Source organism: Halichoeres trimaculatus, unplaced genomic scaffold, assembly GCF_033239565.1.
Source record: "Halichoeres trimaculatus isolate MK-OKI-2021-1 unplaced genomic scaffold, fHalTri1.1 fHalTri1_scaffold_3, whole genome shotgun sequence".
Lineage (NCBI taxonomy): Eukaryota > Metazoa > Chordata > Actinopteri > Labriformes > Labridae > Halichoeres > Halichoeres trimaculatus.
The window spans coordinates 1,191,246-1,215,708 of NW_027437181.1; the positions used below are offsets into that span (position 1 = coordinate 1,191,246).

General features: G+C 37.0%; 1 protein-coding gene across 3 annotated transcripts; it reads right to left on the reverse strand.

Moving 5' to 3' along the window:
- Window positions 1–6,184: 6,184 nt before the first annotated feature.
- cpeb1b (cytoplasmic polyadenylation element binding protein 1b) lies at window positions 6,185–23,348 on the reverse strand. Of its 3 annotated transcripts, none has more exons than XM_074666374.1 (12): window positions 23,268–23,348; window positions 22,899–23,070; window positions 18,362–18,583; window positions 15,040–15,269; window positions 14,604–14,859; window positions 14,382–14,495; window positions 12,843–12,932; window positions 11,315–11,451; window positions 11,004–11,202; window positions 8,144–8,238; window positions 7,936–8,016; window positions 6,185–6,778 (listed from the first exon to the last, which is right to left on the reverse strand). In XM_074666374.1, exons 1-12 carry the CDS (start codon window positions 23,280–23,282, stop codon window positions 6,668–6,670), a joined length of 1,722 nt encoding a protein of 573 aa, XP_074522475.1. In that variant the 5' UTR covers window positions 23,283–23,348; the 3' UTR covers window positions 6,185–6,667. The 3 variants fall into 3 exon arrangements, with proteins under 3 accessions (XP_074522475.1, XP_074522473.1, XP_074522476.1); XM_074666372.1 differs by having other exon boundaries at window positions 12,828–12,932; XM_074666375.1 differs by lacking the exons at window positions 22,899–23,070; window positions 23,268–23,348 and adding an exon at window positions 18,752–19,046 and having other exon boundaries at window positions 12,828–12,932.
- Between the last annotated feature and the right edge of the window lie 1,115 nt (window positions 23,349–24,463).

The following is a 24,463-nucleotide window of genomic DNA, read 5'->3' on the forward strand; positions in this document are numbered from 1 at the left end:
CTGCTGTAACTTGTTGTGGGAATGTTAATGTCAGTTATCCTGCCTTTAGTTTGATTTATTCCTTTCAGCTTTATTCCCTCTCTGTTTATCTCATTCATGTTAAAATACAAACTACAACTGTCGAAGATCTGTGGCTAACAACAGCTTAAAGTCGGGAAAAGGTCTTCTGAAGGTTTTTTAAAAAGTCTTAAAAAGATTTTGAATTTAACCTCAGGATTTCAGCAGATAGATACCCTGCAGGAAGTTGCTTATTGCTACTGATCGTATTAAAGAAAAATAACCAAAGGGCGTACGTTGCCACACATGATTTGATAATCAGTGATACTCTGTTCTTCCTCGATGACCACAATCACAGACGTCACCGTTCTTTCCCAGCCCAACGTGACCAATCTTTATCTTGGAAGGAAAATTAATAATAGACCCCAGATATCCTCAGATAATTCTCATTTGTATTGTCGTGGTTGTTATTTTTTTCCAGAGCCAAACACAGAAACGTTTCATTAAACCACAGAGTAACACTCAGCCGACCTCCTGCTGTTCCTGGTTAACACTTTCAGCCTCAAATTAAGTTTTAGTAACAGAAACAGGTATTTATATTCAATTCTGACTTTTTTTCACAGACCTTCTCATGCAATGCATTCTGGGATGTTGCCACATTGTAATGAAGCTATCCCTATGGAAAAACCAGAGGAGATCAAATCTACTAATCAGCGTATACCGTGTCTATAAATACTCAGGGTTCATCTGATGCAGTTTTGGTTTAAATTAAAGGAGGTTGGTCGTGAAACTTAAAGTTGACGCCTTGAAAATCTGTTTTGGTGAAACCATGGAGGCAGCCATGTTGGAAGTGACACAGCTCTGCTGATTGGTGGGATAGAGGGAAACTGTTGCTAATGCTCGACTAAGTTCTGCAGTGGTACCTCTGAGACAAAGGCTTGTGAGTGAAGGGGTGGATATAAAACTTTTTCTTCTTTCTGCTCCTTTTCATTCCTTTCAGATTTTTTATATATATATAATAGGGGAGACCGGGTATGGTTGTAACACTTCTTGCTTCAGCACTTCCAACTCACTGAATTTCAGAGTCAGAGTTCTCAAACTTTAAAGCAAAGTTCCCACATTAGTTTACTACAAATGGCTCCAATTCAAACTGGGTCCAGTAACCTACACTGACACATCACTGGACCCTCAGCATCAGCAGTGATTAGTAGGAACGTGGCAGATCCCATGTGCCTTTCATCATTTATTCGGATATAAATCAAATGGTTTGATCTGGAACAGTATAAGTACTAAACAAAATATAGTCTCAGTCAAAAAGTTCACTGTCTTTCCTCAAAATCAGTTTTTCTCTTTAGAATCTGAATGTTCCCGTTTCCAGCTCTGACAGTCACTGTGTGAGATCAGGGAAATAAGTAAACACTGAAATGATCATATGACTCCAATCTTATCCCTGGTTGGTGGAATTATTGGTGTTACAACTCTCCTCATGTTACAACCATACCCGGTCTCCCCTACATATATTTTTATGACAACATGAATGAAATAAAGAAAAACTAAACCAAACTAAAATATGAAAAAAGAGAAACACATGTTCACACACAGTCAGGAAACTGAAGTTTGAACTCATGAACTTATTTAGTGATCAGGAAACCGTCCCCAGAAAGTTTGGAAACTACGACTGAAGCTTTCAAACTTTTGTAAAAGTTGAAGCACTGTCTGCTCAACCCAAACTGAAGATTACACAGCTTTTTAAGTTCACGTTAGTTTGAAGTTTACGTTTCTACAAAAATCTGATTGCTTTATTTTTCTTCAGTTTTGTTATTTGATTGTTCTGTATATGTTTGACCTTAAAATAGCGTCATGTTCTCACTTGAGCATCCTCAAAAATCTCAACATCACAAGTAAAGTTGGACAAGTAAAGTATGCTGAAATTGTGATTCTTTGACAGTAACGATTTTTAGTTTGTTTTTTTAATCAACAGATCAAGTGAAAAAGTTAAGTTGTGATGTTTACAGACTGCATCAGGAGCCATATTTTCCCATAAAATTCACATCACGTGAGTCAGAGAGAAACATTTCGCCCTCTGCTGGAGAAAAGTGGAACTTTTTCCAGTTCCAGTTTAAAAACAAAGACTGAAATGAAGAATTTGACGATATCAAAGTCAGGATTTTTTCTTTTCTTTTTTTTTTTTAACCTCATCTATTATACAATGATTTTTTTTGTGTGGGAAGAGGTCCTTTCCAAATGTTTCAGATATTTTTTTTTATATTGCACATATGTTTTTATGACAACATGAATGAAAAACACCAGCTTAACTAAACAGTACACTTAGGAAAAGTGTTTAGGAAATGAACCCCAGAAAGTTTGGAAACTACGACTGAAGCTTTAAAACTTTTGTTAAAGTCGAAGCACTCCATGTGATCAACCCAGACTCTGAAGATTACACAGCTAGTTAGAAGTTAACATTTATATAAAGAAAAATGTTTTTTTTTTCTTAAGTTTTAAGTTATTTGATTCTTCTACACCAGGGGTCTGCAACCTTTACTTTCATAGGAGCCATTTTTCCTCAGCTCAGCTGGATTAAAGTCATTCAGGAGCCACAAAATCTACTTTATCTTTATGACTTTAAAGCAGATAAAATTCTTTGTATAGGTAAAATCTGGTGAATAATTATCTTAACAAGAAGGTTTTTTTATTTTAAAAATTCTACATGTGATGTCTTATTTTTTTAAAATTTTTTCAAATACGAGCAAATATTTAAAATAAAATAAAAAAAAACTTGCACAACATATTTTTTTTGAAATTTCTAAAATGTGCAAAACTTGAAACAATTAATTTAAAAAAAAATGCAAAAAAAAATTGCAAAAAATTTCAGCACAAACAGAATTTCACCAACTTGCAACAATTTTAGAAAAAAAATGAAACTTTAAAATTTTGCAAAAATTCCAGAACCCTGGTAATTGAGAAAATTTGTTAACTTTTTTTCATTTATTAAAAAAATTACAAGAATTCAGATTTTAAAAAAACTTAAAAAATATGTTGTATATTTTTGTTTAAATTTCTAAAACCTGCAAAATTTTAAACAAAGACTAAAAAAATCAAAAAAAAAATTCAGGAACAAACTAAATTTCAATAACTTGCAGAGTTGGGTATATAACTACAAGTAACGAACGTTACAAGTAGTTAAATTACTTTTGATAGGAACGAGTAGTGTAACGGCACTACTCCTCCTAGATTAGTAGTTCAACTAGAGTTACAAATGAAACGCCACGATCGTTACTTTTACAATGACTGCAAATAGAGCAACCAAAATATTACTATTTAAGCGGAGCTCTTTTTATTACCACCAGTAGATTGAACGGTGTACGAGCAACTACTCGCTATCTCTTCAGGTCAGGGCTGAGGAACTGTCACAGTAAAACTGGTTTCCTTATATAAATCTGTGCCCCACTGACAACACTGCACTCCCTCCCACTGTAAATGCCCCTTTAAAGGATGATTTCGGTTTATACAGCTTTTACTTTGTTTATAGAATGAAGTAGAACAAAATACTCACCCAGAAGGTTTTCCTGATCCACGCAGTGCTTCAGGAGATATTTAGATCCAAAATCGTGCAGCAGATGTCCGTATAATGGGATCCATCGGGGCAGAGACAGCCCCGCTCCTAAAACTGCATTAATCGTCCAAAAATAGATGCGCAGAGAGTACTGCGCTTACGCAGTACTCTCCGAGGAGCTGACTCCTTTCTTTGAGGGGCAAGCGTAAACAAAGTCTTGGTCAGTTCAGAGGTCAGTACAGCCACACAGCGCTGTCTGGAGTGACACAGACTGCAGCAGAGCACTAACTTGGAGCGGATCATGATGGAATATTGGTGAAAAACACAAGTTTTTGGACGATTAATGCAGTTTTAGGAGCGGTGCTGTCCATGCCCTGATGGATCCCATCATACGGACGTCCGCTGCACGATTTTGGATCTAAATATCTCCCGAAGCACTGCTTGGATCAGGAAAACCTTCTGGGTGAGTATTTTGTTCTACTTCATTCTATAAACAATGTAAAAGCTGTATAAACCAAACTTATCCTTTAAAGGGGCATTTACAGTGGGAGGGAGTGCAGTGTTGTCAGTGGGGCACAGATTTATATAAGGAAACCAGTTTTACTGTGACAGTTCATATGCACATTATTTGGATTTTGTAGAGCAGAAGGAGAAGAGAGTGACCGTAAAATGCAAGTTATGTCCAGGAAATAAGAGGCTGAATACTGCGTGGAACACAACCGCGAATCTCTTGAAGCAAATAAAGATGTATCAGGAGGGTAAAGTAGTGTAACGAGTAGTGTAACTTCGTTACTATTTCCATGGAGTAATCAAGTAGTGTAAGGCACTACTTTTTTTAAATAGTAAAGAGTAACGGGTAACTCTTTACTTTTTTGAGTAACGGACCCCAACTCTGACAACTTGCAAAAATTTCAGGAAAAAAAAACGAAACTTTAAACTTTGCAAAATATTCAAGAACCCTGGTAATTGAGAACATTTGCTAACTTTTTTCATTTTTTTTTGTGATTAAAAAAAAAATCCAAAAATTTAAATCAAAAAAACATGCAAAACATATTTTTTAAAAATTTCTAAAATGTGCAAAATTTTAAACAATTTTTTTTATTAAAAAAAAAAACCCAAAAATTTGTAACAATTTCAGAAAAAGAAGAAACTTTAAAATTTTGCAAAATATCTAAAAACGCTGATTATTGGGAAAATTTGCTAACTTTTTTCATTTTTTTATGATTTAAAATAAAAATTGCAAAAATTTAACAAAAAAAATCTTTGGAATTTAAGAAATTTGCAAAAATTGCCTGATATTTTTGGAATTTCAAAAAATTGCAAAATATTTTAATATTTTAAAAATTTGACTTATTTTTTAAATGAATTTTTATACATTAGCAAACATTTCAAATTTTTGAAATGGTACTTTAATTTAATTTTATATTTATGGTTTATGCTGCTTAACTCATTTTTTGTTGTTTGCTAAGGTTTTGCTACATATTAAGCATTTAATGGTAAAAAAAAAAGTGCGTTTTATTTAGTGTCCGTCTTTAATCATCAATACCCTCTGCAAGAAAAATAAAATATTTAATGATATTTTTTAAGGCTACAAGGAGCCACCGCAAAGGAGTCAAAGAGCCACAGGTTGAAGACCGCTGCTCTACAGGTCTGACCTTAAAATAGCGTCACGTTCTCACTGGAGCGTCCTGAGAAAACACCAGAGCTGGAAGAACGACTTTTTGCCCACCCACAGTAAAAAAAGAGACTCGTACTGATCACTGTGAGACAGAAGAGCCCAGACGCAGCAGGTAATGCTTAAACACCTTTATTGTGCCCAATCTGAACATACTCCACAACTGTAAGTAGCAGCAAACTTGGCAGACCACAATGAGGTAGACTTTCAAAACTCTAAAAAGCAGCTGGGCTAAAGGGACGACAAGCTCAGCATGACAAACTTAATGGATAAAGAAAAGACACTTTGTCTTTGGCACACAGCTTATTATGCATCAATGTCCAACTGGAACAGGAAGGCAAAACGGGATCAGAAAGCAGGGAATCGATTGGCTGGGGTCTACTCAAGCTCTGATTGGTTAGTTTATCGTTAGCCATGTGGAAGTTCTTACATTCAACAGGAAACAAGCAGCTGTTGGAGCGCGGGCGGCGCGTCCCCCTGCTGATGTACAAAAGTGATTAAAAACCACTGCCACCTCTCCAAACGTGCAAATTAAAAAGTGCAAAAATCAAAACCTATGTACAATCAAACGCTCATTCACTCAGGTCTCAACGGGCGCCATCGCCAGCTGGAGAATGACGGGCCGCCGGTTGAAGGTTATCCACGACTATGGGTACATGCATTTAATATAACTGGGCCAGTCAAGCCGGTCAAAGAAGAACTGAGCCCGTTCTGCTGAAACTCGGAGGGCGAAATTAAGAGGAGGAGAAAAAACGACAAAAAAAAAAACGCATGAGAAAAATAAAAAGGGGGGTTTCCCATAAACAGCCGCCTGGTAGAATTCTGCTGAAAATTTTCATGTCATGACTTAAAACCGTTTGTGTACAAATTAGTAAAAAACTGCGTAAAAATGTCTGAAATGCCACTGGTTAAATGAAGCCCAACATTCAACTCCCAAAGTAAGAAACAGCAGTTGGCCTGCACAGGAAAAAACGGGAGCCAACTGGGGGTCGGGGGGAGGGAGGAGGGAAAAATAAAAAGTTAAAGGCACTGTATGGCATCTGCCAACGAACGGCGATGAGACTCGCGTGATTGCTCTTCACTATGCAACACATGTAAACAAAAAGAAAAGAGAAATGGCGTTTCGTCCACTTCTTACCCTTAGGCTGACTCCCAACTCTCCGTCTGGCCACAAGTCGGGGAAATGCATAAGTGTGAAGGGCCCCTTGTTTCTCCCAACAAGGTCACTGTGCATAGTGCCACTGTGAACAACAGCAAAAATGGAGCAAGTGCAAAAAGTGAACATTTTCTACAGTGATATCCCCAGTGCCTGGTGGAGCGCCGTGCGGTCCCCGCGGCGAGGACGTCCGGCGCCCGTGCTTCTCCTCGGGCAGCGGGCAGCTCGGCCCCTGCAGAGGGGCTCTCCAACGGGCCCTTCAGAGCGCTCGGGTCCGCCCGCTCTAGCTGGAGTCCCGGTTCTTCTGGTTACGCATGAGGGGCCGGTGGTTGCTCAGGATGTCCATGGAGTGCTGCCAGTGCCAGCAGGAGCGGCAGTAGTACTTGAAGCAGGCCTGAGGGGGGCGACAGAGAGCGGGTCAGCACGTTAAGATACTAATCTAATTAATCTTTAATAAAACTTCAGGGTGAGATTTTAAAGAATAAAAAACTTCACAGAAAGTTCGAGATAAATCAAAAGCATCTTTTTGCAGACGTGAACAAAAAGTAACACTTTTGAAAATACAGATTTAAATTCTGTGTGGCAAGACATGAGCAAACAACAAAAAAAGTAATATCTTCAAATTCAAATATTCTTTCCAAACACTTTAATTTTTTGCAATTTTGTTACATTAATAAAAAATGTAATTTTTTTCAAAAATTTAAATACTTTATGAATTTTTCCAAATTTTTGAAATCTCAAATTTGCCCAATTTTTTTAACTAATTTTAAAACAATTGCAAAAATTTTGAAATTTCAATTAGTTTAAGAATTTTCGCAAAACTTTAATTTTAATTTTTTGTCTTCTTGCAAAGTTTTAAAATTCAAAATTTTGAATTGTGCAAATTTTTAAAATTTCAAAATTTGCCAGATTTTTTTTTAACTAATTTCAAAATAATTGCAAAAAAATTAGATATTTCAATTAGTTTTTGTCTTCTTGCAAAATTTTAATTTTAATTTTTTGTCTTCTTGCAAACTTTCAAAATTCAAAATTTTTGCAAATTTTTGAAATCTCAAAATTTGACAGAATTTTTTAAAACTAACTTTAAAATAATTGCAAAAATTTAGAAACTTCAATTAGTTTAAGAATTTATGTAAAATTTTAATTTTAATTTTTTGTCTTCTTGCAAAGTTTTAAAATTCAAAATTTTGAATTTTTTGCAATTTTTTACAAATTTCTGCGCACATATTTAAAATAAAGTGAGAAATTATTTATACAATTAATAAATTGAAAAAAGAAAAGAAATGAAGAAAAGAAAAGAAAAGCAGAAATCCAGGTAAAATCACCTGGACTGCACTGGTCGTTAACTGATGAAACATTGAGTTTTACTCGAGTATTAAACTTCACTGTTTGATATGAGTCATTTTCATTTTTACTGTTTCAACAGCTGCAGATCAAAGTTTACTGTGTGTTTTAAACTCTGCACATTAAATATCTTTTTTTTTTTTACAGCGTGTGTTTCCTGCAGCGCGTGCTGAAGATGTGAGGAGCTGATGATGTGGTCTAACAGACCTGGTCTCTGCAGAAGAAAGGCCCAGGTTGGCGAAGGCAAACTTGACACATGGAGTCCTCAAGGTAGGGATCGATCTGGACCTGAGGGAGGAGACACAAACTAAAACTTTACGGATGTTTCCTTTAATAATCTGAACTAAAACACAAAGATCTGAGTTTTCTACAGTTTGAAAAAAAAAAACAGAATAAAAAATGAGTTTTCTCTCACCTTCTTTGTAAACTTGGGGGTTTTGATTTCAACAAACGCTGCACACACAGCCTTCAGGTAACTGCGCTGATTGTTAAAAGTGACACGTCCAGAGCCTGAACACACACACACACACACACACACACACACACAGGTCAGATCAAATTCACAGGAAGTTCACTGTGTAACAGCTGATTTTAGTCCCTGTAGCTCAGCGTGCTGAACATAAACACCAGAGAAAAGTCAGTTTGTGTCTTAATGTCATTTCCCAGAACACCTGATCCTCATTTCCCGTTTTAAAAAGACATGAGGAGGACAGGAGAGGATTTTTCTGCAAGCTACATTAAAAACATGTTGCCTTTGAACAACGAACAAATCAAAAATGACCACATTCAGATCCCTTAGAGTCAGACTCAGAAAAACTAATATCTACGAAAAGTTAAAGCAAAGGGGGGAAGAACTTTCCCCAGATGACTGGAAATCAATTTGAACTAAAGCGCACACTGAATTCAAGATTAAGACTGTGTCCTAAATGTCATACTAACATACTACATACTACATGGTCGTTGTGTATATACTGTAACTACATACTATAAGTATGATTAGAGTGCCAACCGTTTACACTGTAGTATACTACTCAGTTTCCCATGATGCATTTCAAAACCTCCGACAACAAAAATTGGAAGCACACATAAGTCTATGGAAGCACACCAGGCTATCAAATATCTCTGTTGATTCTCCATATTTGAAAGTTTTAAGAACATTTTAGGCGAGAAAGTCATCACGTAGAAACCAAAATGTGGTCATTTGGGCCACAAAACGCACGGATACAAATTTAATTTTGACATTTCGGACATTCTGTTAAGAGCGCCAATATGCTATCGAAGAAACTTCAAAACAAGAGCCCAATTTACAAAAGCATCAAAGAACTTAAAGGAGATAATAAAGGGTGCTTTTATTTTGAAAACGGGAAGTTCGCTAGTGGATGATTTTTAGCTAACACCGGTCTCAAGACGAATTCGTCACTCTTCAAAAAATTAAAAAATGTTTACTGCTCGCAGACGCCGAAGACGATCCGTCAGTCGCCTCAGGCACTTTATTTCTTTGTACTTACGTTTAGGTTTCCCTGTAGAGCTCAGTCCATTTTAGTCGCTTCTCATCTTGTCATCTCATTCTGTATTTACGTTTATAAATACGGGGCTCGCAATGCATTATGGGGCGTGTCAGTGCGACTAGTATGCCCACCTCCCATACTTACAGTTTTTACCGATATAGTATACATCCGGGTATTTCTCGCTCACACAATCTTTTCATACTATTTAATGTGAACGCACTACATACTATTTTTGACGTCATACTTAGTATGAGTAGTACGTTAGTATGCCATTTCAGACACAGCGCAAGACTGTTACAAATGGACAATGCAAACGTACATTACACCAGTTACATTAAATAAATATGACAGTTTTATCCCAGGTTGGTGCAGAACATGTGTGAAAGAAAAGAGGACAATATTACATCGCAGGTGTCAATGTTGCAAAGTTAAAGTGTTTTGGGAGGAAGTTGGAAAAGCAATCAAAAAAATGATCTTTGAATGAACCCTCTTTCTATTATTTTAGGATCTTTTCCCATGAGTCATCAGTTCACCCGCAGAGAACAAATACTGAGAGATTTGTGCCTTTTGTGTGCTAAACAAATCCATCGCTTTATTTTGGAAAAAGACACATAGACCAAAGATTTATTTTTATTAAGTTGGACCAGGGGTCTGCAACCTTTACTTTCAGCTCACACAGATTAAAGTTAATCCAGAGCCACAAAATCTACTTTATCTTCAAAATAAAAACTAAAAAGTGTGGAAAAAAAATCTGTACGAAGATAAAATATAGTGAGTAATTATCCAAACCAGATTTTTTAATTTATTAATTTGTATAAATAATTTCTTACTTTATTATTTTAAATATATTTGCAGAAATTGCCAAAAATTTGCAAAAATTCAGAATTTTGAAATTTAAAAAAAAAAAAATTAAATTTAAAATTTTGCAAAAATTCCAAAACTAAATGAAATTTCAAAATTTTTGCATTTTAAAAAAAATACAATAAAAAAATCTTGCGAAATTTGAGATTTCAAAAATTTGCAAAAATTCATTAAGTATTTGGATTTTTAAAGAATTACAAAAAAATAGAAACTTAACAAAATTGCAAAAAATTAAAGGGTTTGGGAAGAATATTTGAATTTGGTGACATTTTTTTTGTTGTTTGCTAATGTAAAAATCTGTATTTACTGAAGGGTTTCTTTTTGTTTTCGTCTGCTAAAACTTAAACTGTGGAGTAACTGGGTTAAATATGTCAAATCCACTCAGACAGATTTTGTGGAGGTGACAATCAAGGGAGTTTTTGGCCGTTTATAACCTTAATTAGCTTTTGTGTGATTGTGGTTTTGTCATTTTTCTCCCTCTCAAGACTATTTTAAACTGCATACTTGGTCGGTTCTGCACACAGGATTTTATTTAGCGTCAGCGTCTCTAATCATCAAAACCCTCTGTAAGAAAAATAACAATTCTTTAATTAATAATATTTTTATTAAAGCTACAAAAGCTACAGATTTAAAGTGAAATCTGATGTTTTATCTGCTCATATCTGACGTTTCTGTAAAGATGTTATATTGATGAAGCTGTGCTGAATGGTACAGATGGTTTATCGGTGTAAAATGTCAAAAAAAACTGTTTAAAAAAAGAAAAATGACCATAAACAGGAAGGGATCTTTTCAGAGCTGAAGTCTTAGATTTGAAAGCACCAAAAGTTTGTCTTACCTTCCTTAAATCAATCTGATTTATCTGCAGAGTGAACAAAACGTCTCTACACAAGACGCAGCGTGACTCACCTATGGGATACTTGTGTTTGTCCGTGTCGATGCCGGCGTACATGACGCCTCCGAACAGGTCGTTCATGATGCTGGCCAGCGCCTCGGCGTTCAGCATGCCGTGCAGCGCGCCAACAAACACCGTCTTACTGGGGTCCAGACGCTGAGCGGGACAGCGCACGTAGTTACTGTCGGAGATGACCCAGGGAATCACCTGCACCTGTGACACCAGAGGGACACGCCGAGTAAAAAACAGTGAGTGAAATCTGATTCAACGAGTCTTTAAAACTCAAAGAAGAGAAGTTAAAGCTAAGACGGCGTCCACGACTCACGTCCTTGCATCTCATGCGGCGGCTGGACATCTTGAAGTAGTACTCTCTGTTGTCCTCGGGGTGGAAGGGGTCCTGGGAGCAGGCGTGGAGCAGCGCTCGGACTGACTTCTCGTTCTCAAACACCAGATAAACGTAGCCTGGAAAGGTGAAGCAGAGCGCTTTAGATACAGGAAGACACGCCGACACCAGCTTTAAGGTCTGGATCCAGACCCAGGTCTCTGGATCTACACAGTCACTGATTCAGAGAGGATTTAACGTCAGGCAGCAGGAGCGTAAAAACGCAGCCAAAAAGTCTCTGATGTGAGGACAACGCTTCATCAGGTTCATCTCTTCAGTAACTGAATCATAAAGTGATAAAAATGACACTGCACAGTAAAGATGCACTGATTTCATCCTGGTATCAGCTCCGATCTCCTCAAAGCTGGATCAGGTGTCCATGGGAAAGGACCGGTCCAAACTTGACACTAAGGCTAAACCAAGAGTCTGCAACCTTTACTTTCATAGGAGCCGTTTTACCTCAGCTCAGCTGGATTAAAGTCATTCAGGAGACACAAAAACTACTTTATATTAACCATAAAGGAAAACAATGTATAAATAAGTAAAATAAAACACATAAATTAAAAAAAAAAATCAATTAAGAAAGAAAATGTGCAAAATTTATGAGGTTTTAAAAAGTTGAGGAATTTTTATTCCAAAAATATTTTTTTTTAAAATTCCAAAAATTTTCAAAGATTTGGAAAAATTCTGTAAATTTTGTGAAAAATAATTTAAAAAATTGCACATTCAAAAAATTGCTTAATTCTCAAAAATTGTAATTTGTTTTAAAAAGATTTTTTCCCCAAAAATAGAATTTAAATTAATTGGAAAAAATTGCAGAAATAAAAAAAAAAAATCAATAAATATGTTTAAATTTCAATAATAAGTAAGACCTTTTTATAATTTTTTTTTTTTTTTAAATGTAAAAAAATTGAAATTCAAAATATTAAAATACAAGGAGTCAAAGAGCTGCAGGTTGCAGACCCCTGGGCTAGACTATCATTTAGTCAACGGGGTATAAAATTTTACAATCAATCAGTTATTTCTGTAAATTCTGGAGCATTTTTTAACCAAGCTGCTGTTAAACATTCAAACACTTATAGTAGAGCATGCAGGTTTTTATTTAACACTGATATCGGATCAGGTTCAGTATCACAGCCCAGGTATCGGGACCAGAAAAGCTGGATCGGTGCGTCCCTACTGCACGTTAATAAGCCAGAAGTTTGACACCAGGAAAGCAGACGCTGACTGAATATTTACTCTGAGCGGGAAAAACAGGAAAATCAGGTGCAAACACGTTCCCAGAGTCTAACTTACAGAGAGGAAACTCATCTCCTGTCACCGTGTTTGTTGGTTTCACTAAAACCACCTTTCAGCTGCAGGAAACAGACTCACCAGCCCCCGCGTGCTCCCACCGTGCTCCCACCGTGCCACCCTAAAACCCTGAAGGAAAAAACTCCTACCAGCCCGTCGTTACCTTTAGCCACGTTACCTTTGGGAGGACAGCGAGGGTGCTTCCCATCCTTACCGGGCCACTCCACGGTCAGAGGACCGTATCCGCTGAAGGTGTTGATCAGACCGGCTAAAACCAGAGAGAAGAGGAGGAGGGAATCAGACGACAGAGGACGTCACAAATCGTACTGACCCGAGGATGAGACCAGGTGGTTTTTGTTAAAAATGATGTGTGTGAATGATACTTTTGTTTTGGAAAAAATGACTTGTACATCAACACTAAATTGATGTGTTTGAGGACGACTGGAGAAGTTGGTTTGAGTTTATCTCCACATTAACCACTTATACAAAACTTTAAGTAAAATTTAGAAGTAGCTAAACTGAACACACAATATATCTACAATCAGACCTCCACTTTTATCAAGAAACACGTTTGAGAACTGGTTTGAAACTGCTCAACATTTGTTGATTTCATCTTTTTTTTTCACACAATGAATTTCATCTCAAACTAAACCAGCAGTCTGCATCCTTTATTCTTATAAGAGACATTTTTCCTCAGCTCACCTGGATTAAAGTCATTGAGGAGCCACAAAATCTACTGTATCTTCACAATAAAAACAAAAACAATGTTTAAAACACAAAACATTGTTAAAATCTATTGAATAATTGTCTAAAAAATTGTTTGTGTTTATAAAACTGTAAATGTGATGTCTGATTTTTTTTTATTTCAATAAATTTGCTTATATTAAGAAAAGTAAATTTTGTTTGTCATTACTTAAATAAATTTGCACAAGCAATGAAATTTCAATAATTTGTTAAAAAAAAAAAAAAATTGTAATTTACAAAATGTGCACAAGTTTGCAAAAAACAAATTTCATACATTTTCCAGTGTTATAAATTTAACAAAAAAATAAAAAATTTAATTTCTAAAATATTTTAAATTAAAAAAAATTGCAAAACTTAAAAAGAATTTAAATAAAAAAAATGTGAAAATCTTTGAAATTTGCAATTTCAAATATTGCTTTGAAATATATAAAAAAATAACCTTTTTACTTATCTATATGTGAAAAAATGTCAAAAAAACAAAATTAAAAAAATTTGCAAAAAGTTTAAAAAAAATGCAAAAAACAAAAAAAAAAAATGTAAAAGCTTTATTGACAGATATGATGCATATTTAGTTCAAAAAAATATTAATGCACAATTCTATTCACTGCCCATGTCTTTAGTTATTTATACCATCTGAGAAAAATAGAAATTCTTTATTTCAATAAATGTTTTAAAGCTACAAGGAGCCGCTGCAGAGGAGTCAAAGAGCCACAGGTTGAACACCCTTAAACTAGAGGGAATAAAAACTAACTTTGTTAAATGTTGATGCAGATTATTACAGAGTTAATTTAGGAAACTTTATCTTGTTCCTGTAGAAAGAGTCAGGATGTACCACATGTTGAAGTTGAATGAGTTTAAATCCCTTTAACAAACTTTATTTTGCTTGTGTTGCTTCGTAACCCTCACAGATGATTTATGAAAGTCTGTAAAGTCTGAAAGTTTCCTCAGAGTAAAAACTTAAAGCTGAACTTACCTTCAGTGATGTCCCAGGGCACGCCGCCTAGAAAGACTTTGCAGGAGTACAGAGGGTCCTTGTTTATCCTGGGGGGCAGCTGGCCGCTCCAGGTGAAGGTGGCCTCGTTCACAGCTTCAGAGTCCAGAGGGAGAAAGGTCAAAGGTCAAAGGTCGTTAGCTGATCTGCTGCGGCTGGAGGAGGATCACAAAGTTCACACAGACTCAGAGCCGAGGGTCGTACCTGCAGCCTGTCGGTGCAGACGCGCCTCCCTCTCGATGCTGAACACGTCGTCCGACTGGTCCAGCACGTCGGCGCCGGGCCACGGGGAACCGGTGCGCCAGCGGCGGGAGATGGCGGAGGAGGCGGAGCCGGCACTGGTCGGTGGGGTCAGAGGAGAGCTGGAGTCCTGGGGGTCCAGACGAGAGCCCAGACGCAGGAGATCCTTCTGCATGTTGGAGGCCAGGTACGGCAAGGGGGGCGAGATCCTCAGGTTGGACTGAAAGAGGGTCAGACAGATCCACGTCAGAGGTGGAGTCACCGCAACACGACCAGCGACTTAGAAAAGACGAGTGTGGAACATTAACACAGCAACACTTAAACACGTTAGCTAGGATTTGGTGAGATTGGCTAACGGGCTCAGAGTCAGGGCTGGGCAAAAATCTCTCATTCTTCTTACCAGGACGTCACAGAGGTGGTCTGAGCCGGAGCTGAAGCCGCTGGTCTCGGAGTCCTCAGGACTGCTGGAGCGGGAGTCCAGGAAGGAGCTGGAGTCCAGGCGGTTGGCCATGCGGGCCATGCTGGGGAACTTCTCCAGGAAATCGGCCGTGATGCTCATGGAGTCCGGGGGCAGGTAGCCCGGGGGCTTCCCCAGGAGGTTACTGAAGGGGCTGTTGAGGATACCTAGCACTGAGGACAGAGGACGGTTACAGTGTTTACAGACTCAGGGTGACCCGACAGAGCAGAGACGCCGTCCTGTAGCTCCTTTAGCTCCTGGAGGAGAAGAGCGGCGTTTACAGAGCTGTGTCATGCAGCTGCAGAGAGGAAGACTAAACTGCAAACTCAGATTTCTTTAACTAAAATCTTAAACTTTTCAATCAACCACAGTCAGCTCCTCCTGGAAAAGAGACTCTCCTGTTTGGGGTCAGTAAATCAGAGGCTCCTAAAGCTCTGAACGTTCCAGGTTAGGCTGAAAGAAACTGATTTAGCTCCTCTTCACTGGATAAAACTGAAACCTTATCAAATGATTGACTTATTTTAAGAAAAAAGTGTCTTATTATACCTGATATGAGCCACATTCAACTGATCAGTCCAGAAAATTGTCTGATTTCAAGTTATTATGGATAAAATGAGGTCTGAATTGCTGAACAAGTAAAAAAAAAAAAACTGAAACAAGAAAAATTTTCTTGAAAATTTGCTTAAAACAAGAATAATGTCTTTAATCTTACTCTATTTATATATCAATTTTTATTTCTATATCTATTTCATTTTTTTTAATTATTTGAATCACTATCATTGATAAGAAAATATTTTTTTATATTTTTTTAAGCTTATCACTAAAATTTTTAATTTATTTATTTAATTTATGCAATTTTTTTTCACTAATGTAAGTCTCTAGTGCCAAATATCTTTTTATATCTTTATTTATAAATCCATTTACATTTTTTTATTTTTATTATTATCAATGATAAGAAAATATTTGTTTTTTTCCATTTTATTTTGTTAGTTTATCACTAATTTATTTATTTTTTAATTTATTTTTAAATGTCATTTTTATTTCACTAATGGAAGCCTCTAGTGCCAAAACTTCAACAAAAAAAATTGGAAATAAAAAAACAAAAAAAACAGTATAATGTCTTATTACAAGTAACTTTTTTTTTAGATTTTTTTCACATGTACAGAAATTCAGACCTCATTTTGTCTGTAAATAACTTGAAATACGACAATTTTCAGGTAAATGTGGCTCGTATTCAGTCTCAAAAGACATTTTCTACTGAAAAAAAGACAAAAACACTTGATAAGGTTTCAGTTTTTTGCAGTGTTCAAAAATAAATCCCCTCATTTTGTTTCTGAAACTACTGTCAACCACATGCAGCGGGACAACCTGTAGGTAAAACAAGTTAAAAAAATCTGCCAAAGAAACAAGAAAAATGTGTTAAAAAACTTGCTTAAGACAAAAGTTGTCTATAATTTTACCCCATTTAAAAATCTATTTACATTTCTATATTCAATTAAAATTTAAATTATTTTCATTATTTTTATTTTTATCTTTGATAAGAAAATGTTTGTTTTTTCCATTTTATTTTGTTAGCTTATCACTAATTTCTTTTTTTATGTTTAAATTTCATTTTATTTCACTAATGTAAGCCTCTAGTGCCACACTTTTAACAAAAACAGCCTGGGAAAAAACAAGCCCAAAAAACAGAATATTGTCTCAATACAAGTAACTTTTCTTTTGAGATTTTTTTTTAACTTGTTACAAAAAATTCAGACCTCATAATCTAACTCTATGAATCTTTTTTTTAATTCATATACCCATCTAAATTTTGTATTATTATTTTTTTATCAACAATAAGAAAATATGTTTTTTCCATTATTAGTCCATCATTATTTTGTTAGCTTATCACTAATTTATTTTTAATTTATTTTATGTTTAAATTTCATTTTATTTTACTAATGTAAGCCTCTAGTGCCAAGAATTAAATAAAAAGAGTGGAAATTAAAAAATAAATAAACCAGAATAATGTCTTAATACAAGTGATTTTTTTCTTGATGCATTGGCAGTTTTTTTTTTTTTTTTTTTTTTTACTTTTAACAGAAATTCAGACCTCATTTTGTCTTTAGATAACTCAAAATCAGACAGATTGTAAGTTTTTTTGAAGTCTTAAAAAATAGACATTTCTAATGGAAATAAGACAAAAACACTTGATAAGGTTTCAGGTTTTCCAGTGTGTAGTGGAGACCAGAATGGACTTGAGGACCTTCTTGAACCTTCCAGGACCTGAACTCTTGGGGACGTTTGTGAACGCAGCTTTCCTTTCACACCCATTAGCTAAAACAGAAAAGCTGCTTCAAAAAGAGCAAAGTGAAGAAAACTGAGTTTTTGAGCTGAATCTACAGACCCACATCGATTTGTGAGACCTGATTAAAGTTTAGGAATTATCATGTTAAAGAGGGGACTCTGTGTGCGAGCCAAGAGACGCCCAAAACGCCTCGAAGCTCGAAGCACTTTCAGTTTCAATGTGAGGTTTTGGGCTCGTCATCTTCAAATTAATCTGAAACAATCTTATTAAAGAGGCTGAACGCCGTCCATCCATCAACACCTCGGCTAAACAAAGTTCAGATACAGCAATTCCTCACGTATTAACGAGCATCTTCCCTCCTCTGGACGAGCCCATGACTCAGCCGCCAGCAGCCACAGGCGTGAACTGTGCGGCCTGCGCCGGCGAGCATGAGGCTCTGGGGATTACCCGGCTGTAGGCCGCGCTCGCAGCTCTGGCCCAGTTTGTGTCGGGCCCAGTTTGGTCTAAATGAAGAAACAGTTTGTGTTTGGGTGTGTGGTGAGAAGTGGGGCACGGGCTCAGTCTGCAGAGATACACGCTCGTCTCTAACGCTGTGGGTGGTTAACGTTACACGTTTTGAGTCCAAACCAAACACACACTGAGCTGAAACTCCTCATCCTGTCATCATCAGTTTGATCAACAGGTGAAACACGGAGGAAACGGCTTTAATCCGCCTCAGAGGCTCTGACAGGAAAGTGAAAACAGCCTCTGGGTTGTTTTTGTGCTCACAGCTCAGCGAGAGATGCTGCAAAGCAAAACTGCTACATCATCCTCCCCTGTGACGCTACAGCGTGCTCCCACACAGACCGCTGCTCGCCACAAAACCAACAAATGAGGCGCAGCAGCTCATGGACGACACGGCCAGCCGGGGTGAGACTCCCACCTCACCCAGGGCTGCTGCTAAACTGACGGAGAGGAGGGTTAAAGTCTGGTACTCACTGGAGGGGGAGCTGGTCTGGACCTGCGAGGGGGAAGGGTGGTTATCCGAGTCCTGGCTGCTCCAGGGTCTGTCCCAGCCGGAGAGCCGGAGGGACTGCAGGCCCAGGCCCAGGTCTGTGACATCCGGCGGGCCCCTGGACGTCGGCATCTCCTGGGAGCCGGGCATGCCTCCGCAGTTTGGGAAGAGCATCCTCCTGCTGCCCACCGCGGCCAGCTCGGACTCTGCCGGGTCGGAGAAAGGAGAGAAAGTGTTAGACAGCTGGAAGAGTTTCCGTCCACATCAAACGGAAAAGGTCAGGAGCAGAGCAGGAGCCACGAGGAGCCGTGCTAAGGAGGAGGAGGAGAGAAGTTTCCCAGTTATCTCAGTTATCCCTCGACCCCCGAGCTAACCTGCTGCCTCTGTGCTCGGTGAAACTGCCATGCATCTCCGTCCGCATCACTGACCCACCTAGCAGCATGTGACATGGCTGCTGATGCACTCGCACACCCCTGCTAATGACATCAGCTCCCCCACCTCCCGCTGCCTTGCCTAACAACTGTGTAATGAAAAATTCCTGTCGGAGCGATTGGCTTGTTGCTGGAAGGACTCCCCTCTCTGTGGGCGCAGCTCGTCTCCAGGCGGTGGGAAGACGGCTGCCAGCTCTGCCCGCGTTCAGCTCACTCTGTCTGGGCTTGTTCCTGAACGCGCTGACTGAGAGGCAGGAGGGAGGGAGGAGGGAGGAGGCGCGGGGAGGGGAGGAGGCGAGGGGCAGAGCCACAGCAGCGTGCTGAGAGGCAGCATGGGAGATGGGAGTGAATGACTCAGCAGACTTGATTTAAAAACAACTCTAAACTCAAAGATGCTGAAATAACTGGAGCTAAACATCCACAGCACACACTCTGCCTGTTTCTGCTCACACACTCACACACACACAGAGTGGGAGGAAAACAAGCACTCAGAGCCATCGTGGCAGAAGCAGCTGACTGATCAGATGTTGAGGACGGGGAGATTTGCAAAGCCAGCTCCTCCCTTCCCTCTCCAGGCCTGGACGGCGTCCAGCATCCAGCGTCCAGCGCCCAGCGTCCAGCTACAGCCCTGATTCAGCACAACAAGCCGGCTGTCAGGGCAGAGAGGCCACAGCACAAGTTCACATCAGTTTGCACCAAGATACCGCCTCAAACACACGTGTTCAAACTCTCCTGTCTGAAACTCCTGCGAGGAGAAACATGAGCAGACTTCACTGGAGGAAATTAACAGTTCAAGGACAACGCAGGCGCTGCGCTGAGCTGAAATCTTGGCAAATCTCACTCTTGGGGTCCAAAAAAAAAAAAAAAAGGAAACACTTAGAAGTGCTGCAATGCTGCAGAGCAGCGATGCAGCATGAATCAGCTGTTGGCAGCAGAATGTTAATGACAAAGTGAGGAAGGTTTAAAGACGGAGAAACTGGCTCCAACCAGGACGGGACGTGTTCTCAAAGGAGGAGAGTTTAAGTTTACAACTGCTGTGGTACTTTACAGACATCCTTTAATGACTTTCTGGTTTAAATGTGGAGCCATAATTAAAATGCAATCAGTGAACAGCAGCAGAGGAAACAGTCGACTGAGCCGCAGCAAACACGGGATCATAAACAAGTCACATCCTCAAAACTGAAAGTATGAACACATAAATATCACCTAAGTGCTGATTCAGTCACAGGAAGTACAGAAGGCTGTTTATGGGGAACACTGCAAAAAACTGAAATCTTATCCAGTGATTTTGTCTTATTTTCAGTAAAAAGTGTCCTTTAATACTTGATATGAGCCACATTCACCTGAGCAGTCCAGAAAAAATGTCTAATTTCAAGTTTTTTAAAGAAAAAAATGAGGTCTGAATTGTTGTAACAGGTGAAAAAAAATCTGGAAATGAAAAAAGAAAAAAATGCTTAAACAAAAGTAATGTCTATAATCTTACTCTACGTATTTATCTATTTTTATTTCTATATCCATTTTATTTTATTTTTTTATTTTTATCATTATCAATGATAAGAATTTTTTTTTCAATTTTATTTTCTTAGCTTATCACCAATTTATTTATTTAGAAATAATTTCACTTTCACTAATGTAAGCCTCTAGTGCCAGAAATAAAAAAGTGGGCAAAAAAAACTAGAATAATGCCTTAATTCAAGTTATTTTTCTCTTGTTTCATTTACAGATTTTTTTTCTTGTTAAAAAAAAATTCAGACCTCATTTTGTCTTAATAACTTACAAAAGGTAAAAAGTAAGAAGTTAATATTGTCTCATTAAAATCAAAAGGAGCCTTATCAGTCCAATAAAAAAAATCTTATTTTAAGTTTTTTAATGAAAAAAAAGGAAAAAAAGGTCTGAATTGCTGTAACAGGTGAAAAAAATCTGCCAATGAAACAAGAAAAATTTGCTTAATAAATTGGCTTAAAACAAAAGTAATGTCTATAATATTACTCTATGTACATATCTATTTAATTTCTATATTTATTTTATTTTTTTATTATTTTTATCATTATCAATGATGAGAAAATGTTTTTTTTCCTTTTTATTTTGTTAGCTTATCACTTATTTTTTTATTAATTTATTTATTTATTTTCAAGTCATTTTAATTTTAATAATGTATGCATATGTAAGCCTCTGGTGCCAAAAATTAAATAAAAACATTGTAGGAAAGAAAAAATTAGAATAATGTCTTAATACAAGGAATTTTTCTCTTGATTCATTTGCTGATTTTTTTTCTTGTTACAAAAAATTCAGACCTCATTTTGTCTTAGTAACTTACAAGAGGTAAAAAAGTAAAAAGTAAAATTTGTCTCATTAAAATCAAAAAGTCTGATCAGTCCAATAAAAAAATGTCTAATTTCAAGTTATTTAAAGACAAAAATGAGGTCTGAATTGCTGTAACAGGTGAAAAACTGTACAAATGGAAAAAGAGAAAAGTTACTGGTATTAATCAACTAATTCAGACCTTATTTTTGTCTTTAAACAACTTTAAATCAGACATTTTTTCGGTACTGATCAGGGGACTGTGGCTCATATCAAGTGTGTTAAGACAAATTTTACTTAGAATAAGACAAAATTACCTGATAAGATTTTAGTTTTTTCCATTGAATGACTGAACTGAGTATAAAATAATAACCTTTAAGCAGTAAATGCTGATTTTACAGCAGCATCATGTTGGTAAATAATCTTTATGTCATTGAACCTTTAATTTAGGGATCACTCAACACATTTCCATCATATACACATAAAAAAAACACTTTTGTTCAATGTTTTAGACCATTTCATGCAGTGAAACTAAACTTTTATGATCACTAAGAACGTAAAAGTTGATGTTAGTGCAGTACCTTTTTAATTGAACATTTAAAAACACCATGAAACTCAGCCTTTCACCCACCATTACTCAGCACATATGCACGCTACCATCCAGACTGTTAGCATAAAAGAAAAGACTTTTAATTCCCCATTTTTAATCATATTTGTGTTTTTAAATTATATTCTTTTTTTCAGTTACTTAAGGATCTGAACCCTTCAGCCTGACCAGTTAAAATCAATAAAAACAGAGTTAAAATCACTGATATTAAGGGAAAAACTCACTGATCTGTGCCAGTTGTAGCCGACCAAAGTATGTAACTTCCTCTGAGTACAAACCTTAAAAGAGCCTGTAATGCTTTATATTTAATATTTTGTGTAAATGTGATAGGAATGACAGGAAACTTAAGGACAGTTGTAAATTAATTTTTAATAATTAGCTTTGATCATTCAAGTATAACTTCAAATATTTAGTCAACCTATGTAGTGGATAATAATTTAAACTAGATATTTGATGGTGTTTTGATTTGAAAAGCAGATTTTGTGCTCAAAGACAGATAACATACATTTTTAAAAGTGTGGCTCTTAAAATAAAAGAGCTTAATTTATTTTTTAAAAGAAGTCAGACTTTGAATTTTCTTGTTTGCAACCTTTCAGCACTGATTTGAAACTGCATTTAGCCATTTTAAGGATGATCTGAAAGAGCTAGTGTTTCTACAGGATAAAGACTTCATTTCCCATGAGCACTTTCACCCATTTTCAAAGACATTTAGCTTCTTCTGCTCTAGTTTCCTTTTTCTTTTGGCCACTTTAGCTCCAATATCCTCCATCAATTATCATTATTAAAAAATATATGAAATAATTCTCTTCAAGAATGAGAATATAGCTAATATCTCACTGCTAACAGCTAGCTGTTGTAGTTTTGTCAGAGGCACTTTGTTATCAATGGATTCTGTGGTCAGGTCTTACACTGATAATGAGGATTAGTATTCAAGAAATTTTTTATTTTGCTGCTAATAATCTTATTTTAATCTGTCAGTTGTAAAAAGAGAAAAATATAAAAGTGAGACTGTTTTAAGATCACTCATGAAGTTGATAACCAACAGTTTGACTCTTGCTAGGAGGAGATGTGTCACATGGTTTTGGTTTTAGACCCAGTCCATCCACCATTAACAGTTTCACTGGTGTTTCTGCTCCACCTGCTGCAGACTGAGGGATAAATGTTTGTATGTAATGACTTTACCACACAGCAGGTCGGACTTTCCCTTGGTGCTGTTGGGGGTGGTGCACACGCCGGTGAAGTCCAGAGCGTTGCCCAGCATGGTGTTCATCCTGCGGAAGATTTCCGCGTTGCTGCAGGTGGACAGGGCCGGAGACTCGGAGTCTGGGCTGTCCGGCCTGCGGGGGTCGTTTCTCTGCAGGAGGAAACCACAAGAGAGGTCAAGGCCTAACCCAGAGAGAGAGCACAGAGAGTGAGTTAATGGCCGTTATTCTCGGTCCCTCGGCTGGTCTGGGGCAGGACTGGAGGAGGAGGAGGCTCTGTGTCAAACTAAAGGTCAGGTTTTGGTCTAAACTGATAAAATTCACCAGCTGGACCTGGTTTGTGACTCACCAGGGAAAACGCCATGATGTGGACTGACAGCCTGTACGAAATGTCACAAAATCAACACCTGTCTGCGGTGAGAGGTCATATTTATGAAGTCTGCTCTGCGGATAATTAGACTCAACTCAGTGAACGTGTGCTCGGCGAATGACAGCGCCGCGAGGACAACACGCTGCTCACGTGCTCAACATCAGAGGGGAAAATAAAAGTCACGTGACCATACATGTGTCAGAATTCGAAAAATAAAACTAAAATAAAAACGCTACCTTTTAATTATTAAATAATTAAATAATTATAATATTTCTAAAAAAATTTTTTTTACATTGAATAAAAAAAATTAATTAAAAAAAAAAAAAAAAAAAAAATTACTCCCTGCTTTCACATATTACATTTTCACTTCATTTTCAGTAATTTAAAAGCCAAATTACCCATTTATACTTCAGTCTGGTGAAAAACAATATATATATTTTTAATTTATTTATCTATTTATTTACTTATTGAAAGGGCCAGTGGATATTAATGAACATTTCAGCACAGCATCAATGTAAATATGCCTGGGTTAGCCATAATGCTAATTTTCATCTGTAGCAGGCCAGAGCAGAGCTCATAACGATAGAAAAGGAAATAAGATACAGATAGAAACATCCTGATATCATAAAAATAAAACATGATAAGCTACAATGTCACCTGTATAGAAAGTGAAAAAAGAAAAGAAAAGAAAAGATTCATAATGCTACATAGTGATAAATTGCTACACAAGGAGTTATACCACACAAAGGGTTGTCTCCTATTATCTGATGCAATATTTAAACATTGTCTATCACTAGGAATGAATACCAACCAAATTCTGTCTGTAATACCGAGTACTGATTCATGTAAAATTAAACGGTACCATGTTTAGGTACCTAAACACATCCTGTGACTGTGAGGGAGTGGAAGAGTAGGTGATTTTCCATGATGGACATGAACACAGCATTGCAAGTTTATAAAATAAGAAATAAATATGTTAAACTGAACAACACTAGGTTTTATTAGAATAAATAGAATAGAAATGTATTGTCATTGTAACAAGTATAATGAAATTGAAGTCACAGCAGCAATCAAGAAAACCAAAGTAAGAAAGTGTATAGAAAGTGTAAAAAGCTCCATAATAAAATAGATGGTGACAGCTTGTCCATCATTGTCCAGTCAGCCAGCCTCCACCT